Genomic DNA, 20,286 nt, shown 5'->3' on the forward strand with positions numbered 1-20,286 from the left:
GGGGAGGAGGAGGAAGAGGAGGAGGAGGAGGAGAAGGAGGAGAAGGAGGAAGAGGAGAAGGAGGAGAAGGAGGACAAGAGGAGGAAGAGGAAGGGAATGAGGAGGAGAATGAGGAGGAAGAGGAGGAGGAGAAGAAGAAGGAGGAGGAAGAGGAGGAGGAGAAGGAGAATGAGGAGGGGAGGAGGAGAAGGAGAATGAGGAGGAAGAGGAGGAGAAGGAGAAGGAGAAGGAAGAGGAGGGGAGGAGAAGGAGGGGGAGGAGTAGGGGAAGGAGGAGGAGGAGGGGGAGGAGTAGGGGAAGGAGGAGGAATGCATACTAAATACTATTAGGACAAAAAAACTATTAAAATCGCTTGACAAAGGTGCATAACTTTAAAATTACTTTTAGCAGGCCCAATGGCCCATTTGCTCAGGGCCATCATGTAGTTCCATTTATTTAGGAGGCTGACATATCAGGATCTTGAGTTTGAGGCCAGCCTGGAAAAGGCAGTAAGACCCTATCTCAAATAATTAATAATAAAAATTACTTTTTTATATGTCAATTTGGCTTGCCCGTGGTACTGAGGCAAAATCACAACATCATTCCAACCCTACATTCATGTATCTAATGAGAATCGGACTTCTGCGGGCTGAGACTGCCCACACGTACCATGCTGTACCTCCGCGTGGAGTCTGCCAGGGCCACGGCATGGCCCCGCCACGCGGGCAGGCAAAGCACCCGACGCTTACCAGGCTCTGCACAGATGCTCGCTGGGTGGAAAAATAAAGGCATGAATGGACTACAGGTCAGCATCCCTCTAACACATACACAGACTACAACGTGTGTGTCATACGGAAACAGTTGTAGGGTTTTGTCTGCCTTGAAGTTCAGAGACAAACTGTGTTTCATCTATTTAAAAGGTTCTGCTAGGGAAACAAGAAGCTCCTACTTGAGAAAGCCCACACGAATGGGACCTGAGTGAGGTGCCTGTTCAGGTAGGGGACAAGCAAGGGTAAATCTGTCCCCCCCAAAAAAATCTTAATTTTTTTTAAGAAGATAATTTTAAGGACCAGGGAGATAGCTCAGTAGAATAAGCACTTGCCTGGCAAGCGCAGGGTCCTGAGTTCAATCCCCAGTTCCTCCAAAATAAAGAAGATAGTTTTATTTTTTATATTAAAGAGAATAAAAGTTTAAAAAGTTAAAAATGATACAGAATTTCAAAGCGAGACGACAGGAAGTCAAGAACAGCTGTCATATTGCACGCTGTCTTCGGAGTAGCTGCTCCGGGCGCCAGGTATGGCCATGCAAGTTGATCGGAGATTCAAGCACTAGCTATTCCTCAGTAAACCAAAGAAATCGGTAGTACAGTTGCTACTTGTGTGTACGTGTTTGTATATTTTCCGCCTTCCTTTTTTCTTTCTCTCCTTCGCCGCATCCCAGTTATTCCTTCCATTTGAGCAGCTTCCCCTTGACAACATCTGTCATGCGGTTCAGATCGTGTCTGCTCTTTCAGGGAAGATAGCACGATGTTGGCACATGTGCGTGTGATTTATTTCACTTAGGAGTACGGTCTCTAGTTGCATCCATTTACCCATAAAGGCCTTGAGTTTATCTTTCTTTTTAGCTGAGTAATATTCCATTGCATAAAAATACCACATCTTTTTTATCCACTCCTAGGTTGATGGGCATGTGGATTGTGTCCAAGATTTAGCTCTGACAAATTGTGCTGCTATAAACGTGGGTGCTCACATACCACTGTGGTATGATGTTTGAATTCTTCTGGAAAAATACCCAGAAGGGGACTAGCTGGGTCAGTGGGACTGCTAATCTCAGTTCACTGAGGAATCTCCACACTGATTTCCAACAGTCATTTATGATTAAAAAAAAAAAAGAAAAACCTTCAAAAAACTGGAATAGATGGTCTTTACTTCAACCTGGTAAAAGCCAGCTATGACAAAGCGACAGCCAACATCATAGAAAATGGACAAAAGCTGAAAGCCTTCACTTTAAAATCAGGCACAAGACAAAGACGTCCACTGTCACCACTCCTTTTCAATATAGTTCTGGAAACATAAGCCAGGGCAATGAGACAAGAGAGAGAAATAAAAGGAATAAGCACTAGTACCACCGAAATTACCACTATTTGCAGATGACATGAAATGTAGAAAACCTCAAAAATTCTACCAACAGAGTTCTAGATTTCATAACCAAGCTCAGTAGCTTAGCTGGATACAAGTGAACTATCAAAAATCAATAGTATTGCTGTGCACAAACAACAAACACACCAAGAGAGAAATTAGGCGAACACACCTTGCACAATAGCATTCCCTAAAATGAAATACTTAGGAATCAATCTAACAAAGGACATAAAAGATCAATGCAGCAAAAATTACAGTACTCTGAAAAAAGAGACTGAAGAGAGTCTTAAATTTTAAGAGCTAAGGGGACCAGCAGCAAGGATGGATATGAAAAGCAGCAGGCAGGGGCCCAGCGCAGGCACACAGCAGGAGGAGTCCACGGAGGCTCCTGGCCCAGGTGGGTGGATGCGTGCCGGCCAGGAACGCCAGGCCCGAGAGTCGGACCCGCAGACGTCGGCCTGAGTCGAGATAGAGGAGTCCCTCCGCTAGGCACCAGCCGCACGGTCACTGGCTGAGTTATTCTCGCAACCTCCTAGAAGGCCAGTAAGGACCCTCTAGGCAGAGATAGGAAAACGGCTCATGGCAGAAAGCCAAGTCTTTCTCACTATGCTAAGCAGGTAAGGAGCTCCGAGGAGTGGGGTGCATACCCAAAATTCCAGCACTCAGGGAGGCTGGGACAGGAAGAGCACAAGTTTGAGCCCAGCCGGGGTAACTTAGCCAGACTCTATGCCAAGATAAAAATAACCCAAACGGGGCTGCATATGTAGCTTAGTATGAAGGCCCTGGGTTCAAACCCAGCACCACAAAGCACAAAAACAAAATGCAGCGATCCCAGGAGTCTAGTTACTCAGATAGCTACTGGGGAAAGCCTAGCTGAAACTTTATGACTCCAGACCAAAGAATCATGACCATTATGACTAAGGCAGGCCTTCGCTTCCCAAGAGTAGTAATGCCCGGAGCAGCAGCAGCAGCTACCTCGGTTGTTCCTGTGTGTGAGCATGCGCTCACGTGTGTGTGAGCAAACGTTACAAATGAAAGGCACACTGCCTTTGAAACGAAGTATAAGAAGTAAAGCCATGGTGTGATGTTGAGCTGTGGGGGACTCAGGTCACCAATTTCTGACACTGCCAGTCAAGCAGAAGACCCAATACTATTATGGACTACTGGACTCTTTTAGAATATTTTGCTGAGTTCACACACCTATACTATTCAAATGATAGAACTTCACAAAAAGAGGATTCAGATGAATGTCCATTTTGTATCTGTGTATTCAAAATGGTTAGGATAGATATATAGTTGCATTCTCTTAATGAATAGAGGGATTTGCTCTAATGGTGTTTGTAAATAGGATATCATGTCCGCATCTTGTACAGCAATTAACCACTAGGAAGAATGTATGCAATGTGTTAATTATTGAAACTGTCCTACCAATTTGGTTTGAAACTGTCTCATTGCTATTTGTCTCTCAATAAAATTATGGGGGGAAAAAAGAAAAGTAGAGTCAAGTGGGCAGCAGTAATTAGTCATTTAGGAAACATGCAGATGAGGGGCAGGGAGATGGCTCAGGGGCATAAGCGCCTGCCTGGCAAGCGCAAGGTCCCGAGTTTGATCCTCAGTACTGCAAAACAAAGAAAAACAAAAAATCTTGAAGATAAGAAGGGCACAAGGGACAGAGAAGGAAAGATCAAGAAAAAAATGGAAACAAACCTTTTGTAAATAAGAAGAGAGGTTGAAGGGAAAGGAGGAGAATGGGGCGAGCAAGGTGTATCATGTACAGATTCAACTTCCCACAGTAAAGTATATATATTGTACCAATAAAATAAATAAACTTTACAAAATAGAAATATGAAGCACTGTGTACCATGAGGATGTATAGGTAGGAGAGGGGATTTGGCCTTTGCCCTTGTGTAGCTTCAATTCTAACAAAATTCACCAACCACCACCACTGCAAACTAATCCCAGAAAGGAAAAGATGCAGGCTCCAAGGGCATGCGGCGTCTGGTGCACCTCCAGCCACCCCACCAGCGCACGACCCTGTACGAGCGCGGCCTGCACAGCTGCCCGTACCAGGGAACCGTCTAGGGAACAGTGGATGTCCGCATATGGCCACGCTGCAACGCCCTCTATTTGACGTCAGCACAGAAGGGGTTTAGATCTGAGCCAAAGGCCAACCTCACGTGCCCACCACCACGCTGAGCCTCACGTCTGACAGTCTCACCCACAGGGTGCGACCGGAGGCGGCTGAGGATCAGCGTTGCGCTCTGTGGGCTAAGCGAGAACCCTGAGCACGGGCTTCCAGGATGGCACAGAGCAGCTGGCGAGTAAGCAGGGCAGGCGGAAGAGCAGGACTTTGAGGACTGCCCCGAGGTGCCCACGAGACGTGGCGTGGCTGCAGCAAAAGTTGGGTGGTCCCAGGGCTTCTCAGCAAGCACAAGACAAGCCACTCAGCCCCAGTTGCCCCCCAGAAGACAAGGTGCTGCTGTGCAGATCTGTTCCTCAAGCCAAGGGCACCAGCTCCTGGTCAGGAGTGGCGAGGGGATGGCCTGTGCGCTGTGTGGCTGCTCCAACAGTGGCGACCGCGGGCTGCTGGGGGAAGTAGCCTCAGTGCCAGCACAGCTCTATGATGCCGAGTGTCTTCCTTCGGGTGAGACTCATTCTTGTCAAAAGGAAATGGAGACTCAAACCCTCATAGCAGGGCTCCTCGGAGGACTAATTAGCACCCCGGAGGGGCCCAGTGAGGAGACACTAACGTTGTTATCACTAAGGATGCCATAAATTACTTCCTGGACAGCACTGAAGCCAGAAGCTAGAAGACTCTGAAGCAGACGCTAAGGGCATCTTGGGCATCTCCATGCATGGTGAGAGAAGACGCTGTTTCTTCCCACTGTCTTCTTGCAAATTAGAAAGTGGATCAGAGCCAGCCCCAAGGTCACAGAGCTCAGCCACCACCAAGACCCAGTGGCTCAGTGTCACTCAGTACCAGGCCTCCTCTTTCCCCCAAATAGCTGCTGCTTATGGCTCTGAAAATTAACTGCTTAATTCTGACTCCTGGTCCTTCCTATCACTTGGGCGTGGGGTTTCCCTTTCTGTGGAAATCTGGCTTTGCTTCAGCTTGCTTCCTGCTTGGCACCCAGCATAGTCATCCACATCGCTTCCGCTGGCTTGCATTAGTGACAATATCAGTCAGCACTTGACTCCTCTGGGGCCCGGTTTTCAGAAGAGTGAGTGAAGGGGCCTCCCTCAACCTGCTGAGCACTCCTTTCCAGGAAGGTCCTGGGAGAACACGACGCGCTGAAATCTCTCCCTCATGAGCTCTCTCCCGGTGGCCTCGGCAAGCTCTCCACCTTTAAGACCCAACATTTGTGAGGGCCCATTACTCTGCCCTCCGGGACTCGGCAGTGTGATACCCCTACTTGCAGCCAAGCCCCCCAAACTGGTTGTTCACCCACATAACCAAGAAGCCATGCAGCAGTCAAGCGAGGGCCGTATTCGAATCACCACGCCTCAACTCATTCGGCAGGTGCTGCATGAGCGCTAACTTGGAGCTGACGAGGTGTCCGGGGCTATCTGAGAAGGCTGATATGAAAGCACTGGCAAAAGAGTTAGTCACGGAGAAATTTCACATAGGTGAGAAAATCAGGGCGATTCTCTGGATGCCTTTGTGCACACCAAGTCCCCCAAGCCTGGAAACACTTCTGATTGCGTATTCATCTTATAAAACAATCACGGAGCTAGACGTGTTTCTTTACAATTGTTCACATGGTGGGAGGCTAGAGCTTGACAAGAGGGCGGGCACGCTCAGCGCAGGGCCCTATCTGGCCCCAGGGCCACCCGCAGAAGATAACTTAGAGCTCCTTTCCCACCACTCTCATGGAAGTGACTCTATTGTGTCAGAAGAAACGTTTTAAAAAACCCTACACACACTCCCCCCTTACAGCAACGCTTTGGAAAGAAAGTGGAGTACACACAGGGGAATTTGTCCCTACATATAAGACGTTCCTGGACTGTCAGCTTCTGTTTTCAGAGGGTTGTGAATTGAAAGAGGAAAATTCTGAAAAGTGCTGTTTCTGAATTTCAGTGGACATAATCTTACCGTTTTCCACTGGAATCTGCTTGTAAATTGACTTCGTGATCGTCTGTTCCGTGTGAAGCTCTCAGTGACTCCCAGACACTGTACGTGCGGTTGTGAGGAATTTACAAGTAATGGAAAGAAGTCGTATCAGAAGAAATGCAGCCTAATAAATTATTTTCAAGGTACAAGACCTAAAAGTGTAGCATCCTACCTAAACAATTTAGCCAGATCCTGTCTCAGAAGGCTTTCTGAGTTCAGTGCCTAGTGGTGGGGGGAAACACGCCTGCAGCTCCATTCTGGACCAGTTTCTGCAGATGGCCGCAAAGGTGCAGTCCTGGCACCCCTTGTCTTTCCAGTGTCTCCTGTCTGGAATTCCCGTCGTGAGGTGGCAGTGGGGGTGGGGGCACTGACTAACTTGGGCTAACAGCTTCCTTAAAACCTTTCAGTCTTACCGAGTTATTTCCCCCTCGGCCAAAAGAAAGACCCGTATTAATGTTTCCAGACTAACTGGCCTTCCTAGCGGATGCTGTCCGGCACATGGTGCTGGCAATCTGAGGCATATTCAGTCCAAAGCAGAGGCTAACAGGCAGTAGAGATCTGATTCTAGGAAACTTGGGCAACTACTTTCCGGCCACATCTTTCATCGAAATGAAATAGGTTCTCCAGATTAGCGTTCCTCTCTTCCCTAGGCCCGCAGACCGAGGAGGTGCGGGGGAGGGAGGGGCGTACTGCGAGGATCCCCGTGGCCACAGCTGGCGGAAATGGCTTCGGAACCCTCAGGCTGGGGCGCCCCTGGGGACTTGCAGCCCGGAGCCGGGCGCTCGCGTCTCCTCCCTCCCTGCCCTGCCCCCCCTCGGGGTGGGGTTCCGGGGAGCAGCAGTCCCCGCCCGCTGTAGCTGCCCAAGCTGATTCTTAACCTTTTTTGGGCCGGGGACATCGGGAAACCTATGGGCCCTTTCAGGATGGGACGGAAGTTTGGGGGAAAGCACCACTGCAGAATGTTGCCAAACTTTCAGGGGACCACGAATTTGGAAACCGATTAGGATCCCTGACTTGAGCGAGTAAATGAGGCGTGGGGCTCAGGTGCCAAATGGGGTCCAGAGCGAGCAGGCGCGGCGCAGGGCAGGACAGGACCCGGCCTCCGCTCCTAGGGAGGCGCACAGGAGCGCAGGCGGGGAGGGGGCCAAGGAAAGGGGAGGGAAGGACCGGGAGGAAATGGGAAACGGAGAGGGCACGGTGGGAGGGGACGGGACTGGCAGAGACAGGGTGCCGCGGGAGCCGAGCGGGAGGAGGGCGGAAGAGGGGGCGGGGCAGCGTGCCCGGGAGGGGGCGAGTCTTCGCGGTCCCTGCCCGGGCTGGGGACCCAGCGCCGTCCGGTTCCGAAGGAAGCGCGGGCTGAGCCATCGGCTGCGCCCCGAGCGTGCGCCTCCCGCGCCCTCAGGGCCTGGGCCAGCGGGTCGGCACCGGCGGCACTGAGGCCGCGGGCTGGAAGGAGGCGGGCCGCGCCGCGCTTTCTCCTCCCCGCCCCTCCTCCTGGAGGCGGGCACCCGGAATTTGAGCGGCGGAGGACCCGCTCCCCCGCCCCCGCGCCCCAATTCAAGAAGCCGCTCCGCTACCCCGGCGGCACAGGGCGCCCGGCGCGCCTCGGAGCGCACGTCCCGCGCCTTCTCCGCCCGCTCGCTGGGCATTATGCGGCCGAGCGGCCGAGCCCCAGCCCCGCTCCTCCGGTTCCTCCCGCGGCCCGAGCGGCTCAGCTCTCGGCAGGCGGCAGCGTTGCTCTGCTGCGCGCAGACGGGACCCTCGCCGCGAGACCTCAGCGACTCCTGAAGTCAGAAGTCGTTGGCCGGCGCTGGCCCCGCGCTCTCCGCGGCAGACGCCTCGATCCCCGCGCAGCCAGGGCGGAAGGGAGCGGAGCGGGGTGGGAGGTGGGAGCACCATGCAGCTTGTGTCCTGGGCCGCGCTGCTAATGCTCCTGGCGCGGGACTTGGCTGAGACGCGGAGCCCTGACGCCGCGGCCGCCGTGCGCAAGGACAGGCTGCACCCGAGGCAAGGTAACGAGGCGCGGGCCCGGGACCCCTCGCCCCTCCCGAGCTCCCCCCGGCGGGGCGCCCCGCAGCCCGGGCTTTCCTTTTCCTAGAAAGAACTGCCTCGCGCTTTGGAGCCGCTCTCCTTTGGGCCATTTCCAGCCGAGGCTAGGGAAATGCTGGGGACAAAAGTAGCCATCCTTCCTTTATTCGGCCTAACCCACCCCACGCCCCAAGTCAGAGTTTCTTAGTAGCTGGGACCTCCAGCTACGTCGTGCTTTATTTCATTCAGGATATTTGTCGGGATCAGGAATTACTCTTTGCCTCCCGATTTGCTCACTGTCGCCTTCAGACTTGAGCGTCTGCCAGTTTCTGACTTGGTGTCCCACAGTCGGTGTTCCGCAAATATTTGACCACCGATAACGGGTTAAAGGGCTGGACTCCAGCGGGCTGGAGAGTAAGGCCGGGCAAAGCCCCAACGTTGGCTTAAGTTAAAAGTTGTGCGAGCGGGAATCACTGGTAGTCTCATGCATCTGTTCATCTTTCTGCAGCGAAATTACTGGAGACCGTGAGCGAGTATGAAATCGCGTCTCCCGTGCGAGTGAACGCGGCCGGAGAACCTTTTCCCACAAACGTGCACTTCAAAAGAAGGCGACGGAGCATTGACTCTGCCTCTGACCCCTGGCCCGCCTCCTCCTCCTCCTCCTCCTCCTCCTCCTCCGCCTCCTCCCCGGAGCATTACCGCCTCTCTGCCTTTGGCCAACACTTTCTATTTAATCTCACCGCCCATGCCGGATTTATCGCTCCACTGTTCACTGTCACTCTGCTCGGGGTGCCCGAGGTGAACCACACTAAATTTTATTCCGAGGAGGAAACTGAACTCAAGCACTGTTTCTACAAAGGCCACGTCAATACCAAGACGGAGCACACGGCCGTCATCAGCCTCTGCTCGGGCATGGTAAGTGGGCGCGAGACCCCGCGGTCCCGGCCGCCGGCTGCGTGGAGATGCGGTGGCTCTCTAGCCTGGAGATTTTCAGCCCTGAGGCTCCGCTCCGGCATAACTGTTGCTTAGAAACAACAGTGTAGGTCTCTGGATGGGAGGGAGCGACTCTGGGGCGCTCACACTCGCGAGGGGCGAGCAAGCCGCTCCAGCAGCGCCGGAGGCTTTGGAGCGTTCAGGCGGCCGGAATCGCGCGGCCGGGCGTAGCTCAGCGGTATCCGGCGGCCGGGACGTCAGCCTCCAAAGGGGAAAAGTTGCGGCAGCTGTGCTTTCGCGCAGCGGTCTTGGCGGGCTGCTCCGCAGCGCAGCGGCAGAGCGCAGGGCGGGCCCGACCTCCCTGCGCCCCCGAGTTGGGGATGTGGCGTGACAACCCCGGCCTGGGGCATCGGGAGTCGTGCCCGCCGGGTCGTGGAGGCCAGCGCGGCAGAATCCCGACGCTTCGCGGTCTTTAGGGCCTTTTATCCCGCGGCGCCAAGGCTCGGGAACTGAGCTGGATTGGCAGGGAGGCCGTCCTGTCCTGGGACAGAAGGGTGGGCCCAGGGCTCCGGGGCGGGGCCAGGGCGGAGCCGGCCTCCGACCCTGCGACCCTGGGGGTGGGGAGCGCCGAGTGGGGGTGCGGCGTAGTCCGACTCTGCACCCTGGCGGCAGGGTGGCCTGAAACGCTGGAGAGTGGCAGAGAGCTCGCAGAAACTGCCAGGATGCGACCTCGGTTTTTCAGGGACGGGCGCGGGTCCCGAAGGTTGGAAGAGGGAGTCCACCAAGCACATTTCCTTAGGGACAGTGGGAGGGACCGCTACCTCCGGGTGGCCAGATGCGCACTTAGCTGGGGGGGGGGAGATACGCCAGAGGGTCCCCAGCCCCCGTTTACCGGCCCCCCACTTGCCCGCCGCTAGTCCTAACAGGACGCCCTCGCTTCCCACAGCATTCGAGGACCCGGCGTGGGGTTCTGGCCCCCCGAGGGTGATCCTTGACTTTTCCGGGAGACGCGCCTTTCTGGCACGCGCGTGTGACGCAGAAACTTTCGCAGCCGGGCTGTCCCAGCTCTCTGTGCTGTGCGCGCAACTGGTTGCTGAATTCCGCGCCCAAAACGTGTTTAAGCTTCCCCTGAGCCCCCAGCTACCCCGTGCCTTCTCTAAGTGGGCGTCTGGGTACTCACCCCGGCCCCTTGGCTGTTCCCATGGTGCGCTGTGGATCTTGGATCTTGGGCTCCACGTTCCGAGGTTGCACCCTTCTTCACCTCACTAGGCAAGCCTGAAGCCCGTGCAGGGGGCGGCCTGGCCAGCCAGGTGGGCAAAGGGGATGGGCCCCCGCAGCCGGAGCAGAAGCCGCCTCGGAGCCTACGAAGTTGCCGAGGTTGGGGGTAGGCGGAGACGTCTGTTTGGCAAGGGGGAGGGGATGCCGCCGTGAGTCATGCTGGTCCCAGACCAGGGTCCAGAACGCTGGAAGCCTTTTGGCTGTAAAGGTTAAGGCCTAGGCAGGCAGGTACAAGGTGTGGACTCTTGAGAACCAGCGAGCCCGCATTTCGGCAGTGTCCCCTCCAATTCCGGCAGGCACCACATGATAGGGCTGCGTGTGTGCCTCGGTTTGTAAACAGTCTTTACTCCTCCTCTCTGCCCGCCTCCATGCACAGAGGCCCAGTGGCCCCAGCGCTTGTATAAATACTGCGCTGCTCAGGGCCTCTGTTTCCACAGTAGTTGTAGGTGGCAGCACACATTTGGTCTCTCTGGGAATCGACCCGGCTTTAGGAGAGACAGTGTGAGCTGTGATGCCTCATTTATGTACAGTGTTCCATTTGCAATCAAGGAATAGGGGCCTGCGTACATCTGTAAGTTGAGCTGGCTTTTTGTATGTTCGGCCTTAATGTGGCTTCCAAACCTCTGGCCCTTTCTTTCTCCTGGGACTTTTCTTTCCTTCCCAAACTTCTTGTTCCTGAAGCCATTGCACCTTAGTATTTCTAACACTTTGCCCCATGACGCCTGCGGGAAATCTTTCCTGCCTTATAACCCGCCCCCCAGCCGGCTGAGTTTCTCTGAATTGTGGGGAGGTGCTGCTCGCCTCTTCTGGACACCCCTGCTCGGCCTGGCCTGCGTCTCTTTCTGTCTTCAGGGGGCTTCTGCAGCCGCTGCTCACACTGCAGTGAGGGGCTAGCCAGGAGCAGGCAGGTGTCTAGCTCCCCCCTCCAGGCTCCCCCTTATCCCCTGAGCAGCTGTAGACCCTCGTTTGGCAGCAGTATTCACCTTACACTCAAAGCACGAGTCCTGGCTCCTCTCCGTGCTCCCTGCGAAATCCGTGTTTGGGCAGCCTGCTGTGTACCCTTTTCTCTGCATGCCCTCACCCAGCTTCACATGGTCTAGACACAGCTTCTTTTATTTTTGGTACTGGAAATTGAACACAGGACCTCGCACTTGCCACACAGGTGCGTACACCGCTGAGCTCTCTCCTCGGCCCCAGCGGCCACTGCTGCTGCTGCTGCTCCTTCTTCTTCTCTGTCTTTGTCTTCCTCTTCTTCTCCCTTTTCCTCTTCCTTCTCTTCCTCTTCTTCTTCATGGATTTGGTATAGGGTCTCTACGCAGCTCAGACTCCTAGCGATCCTCCTGATTTCAGCCTCCCCAGTGCTGGGATTGCAGGTGTACCCCACCATGCTCTGTCTTGGTGGTAAGCTCTGTGTGCCTGGTTGGTGCCGGCATGGCATGTGGTACTGGGAATCTGACCCAGGTCCTTGTGCTTAACTCAGCCGCCCCTTAGACCACTGAAGCGATCTCCATGGACCCAGCTTCTTTTAAAGAAGCTGTGGTTGCGTCTCCTCTTCCCTAGCACCAGTTTCTGTAGGACTCTGACTGCCGTCACCTCTCCTGTCTACCCTGGTGGATACCAGCTGTGTCTTGGGTGCCTCTGTGTCTACCTCCTTGAGTGTGAGCTCTCAGCTCATTTTGCCCAGCTTTCCCAGGACAGCCAGGACAGCACCTGTGTTCATGTCTCTCCTGTGTTGGATCCATGAGTACTGTCCATCCTTAGTACATATGTTGAGCTCAACCATCACCTTAACCGAAAAAAGTAACTCCTGGGCCCAGGGACTGTTTGTTTTTGAGGCTACACTGGTGCAGTTTTTGGAGCACTCTGCTAACCTTGTGGTGAGCACTTCACATAGACATTATTTCAGCCAAATCCTGGCTGGCACCCAGTTCTCAAAGCCTTCCATTTTACTGCAATGATGCTGAGGCTCTGAGCACTTGCAGCTCTTGGGGGCAGAGTTGGATTCCACCTGTCTTTCTGCCCTACACTCCACCCGCTGGCCAGAGCTGGGTCTGTCCTCCTACAGAGAACTTGTTTGCTTATCTCCATTTACCAGTTAGAGGTGGCTGGGCTTCACTGACACAGTCCAGGAACCTGCTCGGTGTTTGGGTGTCTTGGAGGCTTCATGGGTCTACCCTGGTCTGTGCGTGGAGGCCCCATAGCTGTGTGGTGCCCACAGACAGAGGCGCCTGGCTGGCTGGGGGCAGGGCAGAGGGGTGTCCCGGGAATAGTTTCTCCCCAGGTCAGCAGCTACTTTGTTTCTTGCTTGGACCTTTTTGGTTTTTTTTTTTTTTTTTTTTTTTTTTGCTTTTTCTTAAACTAGTGCTTCCTCAATCACATGGAGATCTACTTTTAAAACCCAGGTTCTAGACCTCGCCTCTATGAATTCTGAATCTATAAATCTCTTTGTAAAACTCCCCAGGCACTTTGGATGCTGCCTCAACATAGGAACTAGTGTCTCAGCTTGGTGTTTCGCCAACTTCACCAAGAAGACCTGGAGTTCATTAGAATGATGACCCCCGGGCTCTAGCCAGGAGGCCAGCTATGGGTAGCACACAGTGACTTGATGTCCTCACCAGCAGGCGTGCTGGCCTTCAGGGCCAGTCATTTTCCGTGTGCCCAGGGAAGGGTAGGAGGTCTGATTGCTTCCCAGTGTGTGAAACAGGAGCGTGGAGGAGGAGATGAGAGCTGAACCACTGACTGGCCCAGCATGACGCTTCTTGGTGTGTTCCTTATACTTGGTTTGGGTGGCTCAAGCCTGAGGCATCACTGATATTTATAAGTCAGTATATTGGGAGGGAAGGACAGGAGAAAAAGTGCCCTTTTTCAAGTGCTTAGCCTGATGGATAAAGCAAGCCGGATCTTAGAGTTAGAGGCCAATGCCAGCAACACCGATGCTGCTAAAGGGGGAGTCCCTGCGAGGTGTCGGGCTCTTCACTGAACACGCTATTTGGGATAACACATTTAATCTGCATGATTGGCTTTTGCAGAAAGCATCTTTATCTCTGTTGACAAAAGGGGTGAGTGGGAAGGTAAGTGTGGTGCTGGGATCAGAAGCGAGATTCCTCCAACCCTGGGCCCCGAGCACCATCCCCCTGGGTGTGCACCACCTGTCCTGGGTGTGCAAGGCTCGCAAGGGTGCTGCCAGTGCACGCTGCTGAACTTGGGTGCACGAGGAGTCTCAGGCAGCCAGTTCTTCCTCTTGAACTCAGGCATGTTCCTGTCTTTCCAGGCAGCATTAATACTTAGAAATGCTCTCCTAGCAGCCCATCGGCATGCTATGATCGGAGCTTGAATGTCGAGGAGGACAGCCTGGAGCAGCAGGCCCAATAAGCTGGGGTGAAATCAACCACGTCTCTGCATATGTCACAGCATTTTACATTGAAGCTGCCCCCTGGGGCGGAGGGGTTGAATAAGATGGCCCTGTCTCTAATTGGGATTGGGCCATTGTTTTTCCCTCCCACTGGCTGGCTTGCATTAAACCAACTTGTCTCTTTATTTGCAGCTGGGCACATTCCGGTCCCATGATGGAGATTACTTTATTGAACCACTGTTGTCTGTGGATCAAGGAGAGAATGAAGAAGAGCAGAACAAGCCCCACATTATTTATAGGCGCAGCATCCCCCAGAAGGAGCCCTCCTCGGGAAAGCACACCTGTGACACCTCAGGTATTTACTTCTTGGTTAAGCAGCGCTCCTGGCTGGTGGAGGAGCTGTTCGCCATCCTGTGGGAAGGTAGCGCTTTTGCAGTCGGCAGAGCACTACCCTGTCCTCCAGCACAGATGTGGAAACTGTAGGGTGTTCCGTGCTTGGTTGAGGGCTGTGCAGCTCAGAATTTACAGTGCCAGGGTGTGGGCGCAGACAGCAGGGGCTCCAGCTCCCCGGGACACGGCTGTCTTCTGCTAGGGCTGCTGTTTCGAGGCTGAGCTCTGGTAATTTCCTGCAGCTTTGCTATTCCTAAGCAGAAATTGCTCGTACTTTGTCTTCTACTCATATGTTCGAAGTCTTGCAAATGGAACTCGTGAGGACTGACATGCTTGTGAGAACTTCTTCCATCAATTTCAATATGGCTAATGTCCCCTGGTTTCCAGACACAGAAATGGTGCTGTGGGCTGCTGTTGCTTCGGTGCCCACTGCTGGATTCCCTTCCCTTCCTCCAAGATGGCCTCTGGCTTTGCGCAGCCACGCTAGGGAGGCGTCGTGGTGGGCGCTCGAGCAGCTTGTTCTTGTCTCTGCATTTCTCAGCCCGTGGCTGCCTTCCACGTCTGGTCGATTTTGGCCTAGTGACTAGAAATGGTCCCTCCTTTGGACCCGTGTTTCAATGTGTTCATGAAAGTGATTCTCAAAATGTGGACTTCCAATCTCTAGAACCCTGTCTTTCTTATGTTCTTTATTTTTAAAAAAATTCCATCGACAAATTAAATAATTTCTTGGGGTCGATATGGAATCTCCAAATCAGACCCAAATTCAAGGCCAACAGAGACTTCTTCCCAGGCTTTGCAAATGGCCGCTGGCTTTCCGTGTGTCTATATCCACTTGTTCTGCTGCGACAGCACCTGGTGCTTCTCTCTTGGAAGTGTTTCTAAAGCGAGTCTTTAATAAGCGACAGCATTAGCTGCTTTTATAGGGACACAGCCAGGCCTAAGGGTTAGCCTCCCGTGACTTTTGCTCCCATGTGGTCTCACCTCCAGGGCTGGCAGGATGGAACTGCAGTCGTGGCAGCTGGGCTCTAAGGTGCCAAGAGCTGGAAAGGCTCTGTACCCAGACACGAGGGCTCTCGTGCTCTTGTGGCACTCGCGTCATGGGTGTGGCCTTCTCTTAGGACCACTGACCTTTGCTTTTTGACCTCCCAAATCTGTTCTAGCAAGTGCATATTTTAGCTATAAGAATGTGTAATGGGAGCTAGAAAGGCAGTCGGCACTTCTTCCCTTTCTATATAATTACTGTATAGTCACAGCACTCTGAAGCACTGTCAGCCTGATAGTCAGTGAGGAGTAGAAGTTGGTGGCATTCTTCTGCCTCAAAAGGGCTGCAAAATGTTTTTCTTAAAAACTATGATATATTTTCTCATTCCCTGTTGGCATTGCGCAAAGTGTGTTGCCTGCTGGGTTTCACTCCATCTGTGCCACCTGCTTCTAGGACCCGTCCCGTTCCTGCCTCCTGGATGCTGACCCGGAGGCAGTGGGGACAGAGGCCTACCGGCAGCCCTGCAGGCGTCCCCAGGAGCCTGGCCTGTGCCAGCCCCCTTGCGGCAGGGCGTGTCCCGACGCTAGCCTTCGCCAAATGCTCGGACTCGGCGTTAAATGCATCCCCAACTTAGTAGATGCTCAGTTCTGGGCTGAGGACAAGTCCTTGTCACATCCTATTAAAAACATCAGGAAGAGTGTTTTGTTAAGCTGAAAGCCCAAGGACGGTGGAGGATGCCTTCTTCTCTCGCAGGCTCTCGAGCGAGGCGCCACGTTTTGCCAGCTCCTGAGCCTCGCGGTGCCCTTCCCCACTTGCGGGTCAGTCAGGAGCAGGGCAGTCGTACCAGCCCTCCCAAAGGCTCCTTCCAGGCTCTGCTTCACTTGGTTTTCTCTCTTTCGGCTCTCCTGCACCCCTTCTTTGAATTCAAGTGCAGTAGGTTCAGAAAAGTTGTAAAGAGCTTGGAGGTATGTCACAGCTCACCAGCAGCAGAGCCCTGCCAGCCCAGGCAGCCTGTGCATAGGCCGGGGATATAGATGGTACAGGGGCCGTCCCTCTTGCTGGGGAAGGGGCTTCATGGTGGCCCAATTTCCTGCTGAAGCAAGAGCCGTACAGCTCGGCAGAGCCTGGGAGCCCCGTGCCGTGCAGGTTCTCAGAAAGCAAGTTGATCTCTGCAGCAGGGACGTGAGATGGAGCCTGAAGCAGTGGTTTCCATGTGTCCCAAGTGACAGGTGGTCAAGCAGCTGAGAGTCCCTGCTGCAGTGGAAGGCAGCAGTCACCCCCACTGCCTGCCTGGTGTCCTCTGGACTCGACTTCCGGCGGCGGCGCCTCCTGGGCCTTTTCTCCCAGAGCAGGCTGCTCGGGCTGGAGGAAGCCTTCAGGGCAAGGTCTCCTGCAGAAGGGAGTTCTGCACAGAGGAGAAACAAAGTTGCAGGGTGTCAAGTTAGATATCTGTCCAGGGCAATACCCTGTATATCTGACCACCACTGCCCGGCAGAGCTTTCCCACAGCCGCAGATGTGGGAGCCAGCCTCACAAACTCCTGCTGACTGCTGCGAATGGTTCTGCACTGTGGGAAGCAGCAGGGCAGGGCACCCGGCTGTCGCAGGCTGCTCCCTGCAGAAGGACATCTTGCTTATTGCTGACTCTGGGTGTATAGTTTTCAGATCAAGCTTCTAAGATAGCCTATTTTAAAGACATCTGTGGAAGTCTAGTGTAATAGAAGCTTGTAGGTTCAGAAAGGCGCCTATGACCTTGTGCATTCATTCATGCGTGTGTTTTTAATTCCACCACAGTGTTAATTGAACAACTCCTTTGCACCAGGAGGACAATCAGGAACTGTCCCCATTCCAGCTAGCTGGGCAATCCATGCCAAAGGCATTGTAGAATGCAAAGTAAACATAACAGGGACCTTCTGCTTGAACTAATTGAGTATAAAATAATGCAGGCTTCAGGGGCAGCATTTAACAGATGGCAGGCAGTTACTGAATGGCGATTTTTTTAAAGTAAATTAATGAAAGTAGAAAACAAAGTCCTACAGTGAAGGAAGGAAAACTTCAGACTCCAAACCCAGAGGTGATCCCTTAGAGCTTTCACTAATGGGACCAGAAAGACCTACGGTGCCTGCTCCAGGTGGTGGTGGCAGCTAGCAGCAGGCGTGTGCTTGCTGCCCCGCCTTCCTCTGTGCCCAGGGCGCCTGGTTAACACTGGGGACTTGGGAAGTGGCTCGCGGCTGTCCCCCGGGACTGTCTTGGCTTGGCCACCATTGGACCCTGCTTGGGAGTTCTCTGGCAGTGGGCTCCCCTCCTGCAGTGTGGCTTGGTGACTACTGAGTCCCTTCGTGGCAGCCCCTCAGGCACGCATGCTGAGCTTCTGGCCCAGGGCAGCCCCACTCAGGTGGCCCAGGCAGCAAGTGGGCACGCCAGGCTGGAAGGCACTGCTGCCATCCACGCACACCGCCGGTTTGTAGATGAAGTCTTGGTTGTGCCTCCATTTGACCTGGACACTCACAGGCAGAGAAGGTGGTTCTTATCGAGGAGAAAGACAGCCTTCCTGCTAGGGGTCTGTGCATGCGTGTGTGTGTGAGAGAGAGAGAGAGAGATAAGCCCATCATTTAAAATGGTACAGTGTATCCAAACATAATGGAAACAAGGCATAAAAATATCAACGTGCCTATTGCAGACTGCCAGGAACACTGGCATTCTCCCAAAAGTTTTGTGCTCTTGTGTGCTTATACACTTTCTGTGATCCCAGAATTTCCTGACTGCAAACACAGCTTGAACACGAGGATAGGGGCTCGTGGGGGCTTCATAGCCTGTGGCACTTGTCGCTGGAGACCAGCTCCTGACCGATGCTGTCTGAGGACTAGAGGTCAGCGGCTTTCCATTTTAAAAGTTTCTCAGGTCCGGCCAAATAGCTCAGTAGATTAAAGCGCCTGCAAGCAGGCATAGGGGCCCGGGGTTCCATCTCCAGGCCTGCCGTGCCGGCCCCGCCCCTGGGGTGCACTGAGACAGCAATTGAGACTGGGCGTGGTGGTGCGCGCCTGTAACCCCAGCTCTTGGGAGGTTGTAAACAGGCGGATCACTACAAATCTGATCTAGTGGTGAGACCCTGAACACCCTGTATATCTTTCCCTAAAATACAGGAAAAAACAATAATAATAATTAAAAGTTTCTGAGCCAGAGGGGTAACTGTGGGTGCAGCTTGTGAAGCCCAAGGCTGGGCAGAGCTGGGCCTCTTCCTCAGTTCAGCTACATTTCTTCCCACCTGACCAAGCTGAGAAGGTTTGTGGCTCCGTCCTCACCAGGTCCCGGGGATCTGTCTGCCACCCCTGCTAGAATGCACCCCGACTTCCTGACTGGGCTCTCGGGACCACTAGCATGAAAGCCAGGGAGACAGAGGTGAGGCTCAGAGCCATTGCTCCACGGACCATTGCTCTGTGGACCATTGCGTGATTGTCACGGCCGTGCTACACCCCACATGCACTGCGTCGTGCAGTGCGGCCGTCAGCTCTGCCAGACATGGACCAGTGTTCTGTCCTACAATTGGGGAACATTACAGCTCAGAGAGGCTGAGCAATTTGTCTAAAGTCACAGAGCTGATAAAATGGGTATAAACTGGTATCCAGTGCTCACAGGGCCTGCTGACAGCTCACACTTGCTGAGTGTGCGGGGCTTAAAGCTGCCCTGATCCATTGCCAGGTGGAAAAACAGACTGTCCACGAAGTGACTCCCTGAGTCCCACTGTGTCCTGGTCTGGTTGGAGGGACTGTTGGCCTGTGCTTGGTGCATTGGACCGCTTTTGTAAGAGGTGCTTTGCAGGCGCAGTCACAGCACCTGCCCGGGCCTGCCCTGGCCTAGGAGGGTTTCCCACCCTGAGGCTGGCAGTGCCAGCAGGCCTCGGTAGAGCATCTCCTCATTAGCCATTAACCTCATGAATCCCATTAATAATTGAGCCCAGGTTAGTGAATTAGGCCAGTGGCCCTGGGAGTCGGCCCAGGTGGAGTGGGAAACAGAACCGAGGGGCCCCTCAGCCCTGGGAAGCTGCAGGCAGGACCCCGGGCAGCTCAGAGTCAGTGGCTTGTTCCAGTGGCTGGGAGGAAGGTGCCTGGTAGACACCGAGGCATGTGACCTTGGTAGCCACAGGCGGGTGTGGTGAGCCCTGCACACCAGAACAGTGTCTAAAGCTTTAAGAGTAGTCATTCCTCCTTGAGCTGGTATTTTGTCTTATTTCTTTATATATATATTCTTTTTAATGAAAACATCTCACCAATTTTACCAATTTTACTTTTTTTTTTGGAGACAGAGTATCACTGTGTAGTGTAGGCTGGCCCCAAACAGCAGTCCTCCCGCCCCAGCCTCCTGCATGCTGGGTCACAGGCCTGCACCACCATGCCTGCTTCCAACAACTTTAAATGTAATTTGCATTTTTAAACTATGAAGCTCTGTGGCATCGGGACTTGTTTCCTGATCCACACGGGTTTTTTCAGTCGAGGTCTTACTTTTTTATTAGGCTGGTCTTGAACTACGTAGCCTGGGTCTGTCCTTGAACCTACAAGGATCCTCCATCCCATTTTATTTCTTGGCAGTTTTTCGTTGTGTTCTTCGAAGACTGCATGTGAAATGAACAGTCAGTCTGAGCAGTGACCACTAGAATCCATGTGAATTATTAGAAGATTACCATTTTCAATAATTGAACTCTTGACCTGATTTCCTGAGCTTAATCTGCTTCATGGTGTTTATATAAAATATTGCTTTTCTTTTTCTTTCTAATATTTGTAGTAGTGCATTTTCCAATGAAATCAAGGAAATATAGTAAAAAGAAAGTTTCTAATATAGAGCTTTTATACCTTCATTTGTTCTTATTTATTTATTTATTTAAAATAAATATTTATGTGTGTGTGTGTGTGTGTGTGTGTGGCCAGCTCAGCCCACCAGGGGGCGGCGCTGGCTGGCATGTGGTGCTGGGGGATTGAACCGAGGTCCCTGTGATTTGCTAAGCTTGTTCTAAATAGGTGCTTTAGACCACTGAGCCATCTCACCAGCCCCTGTTCTCATTTATTTATGTTAATCTTAAATTTTTTAATCTTATTTTTAAGA

General features: G+C 53.2%; 1 protein-coding gene across 1 annotated transcript in view; it reads left to right on the forward strand.

The window, feature by feature from the left end:
• Positions 1-7,811: 7,811 nt before the first annotated feature.
• Adamts9 (ADAM metallopeptidase with thrombospondin type 1 motif 9) overlaps positions 7,812-20,286 on the forward strand; it is a 141,497-nt gene continuing 129,022 nt past the window's right edge. The window contains exons 1-3 of the mRNA XM_004644783.2: positions 7,812-8,240; positions 8,765-9,171; positions 14,012-14,174. Of these exons, the coding sequence (XP_004644840.1) occupies positions 8,126-8,240; positions 8,765-9,171; positions 14,012-14,174 (685 nt within the window). The 5' untranslated portion in view covers positions 7,812-8,125. The remainder of the gene's footprint in view (positions 8,241-8,764; positions 9,172-14,011; positions 14,175-20,286) is intronic.

This window comes from Octodon degus, unplaced genomic scaffold, assembly GCF_000260255.1.
Source record: "Octodon degus isolate 3935 unplaced genomic scaffold, OctDeg1.0 scaffold00210, whole genome shotgun sequence".
In the NCBI taxonomy this organism is placed as follows: Eukaryota; Metazoa; Chordata; class Mammalia; order Rodentia; family Octodontidae; genus Octodon; species Octodon degus.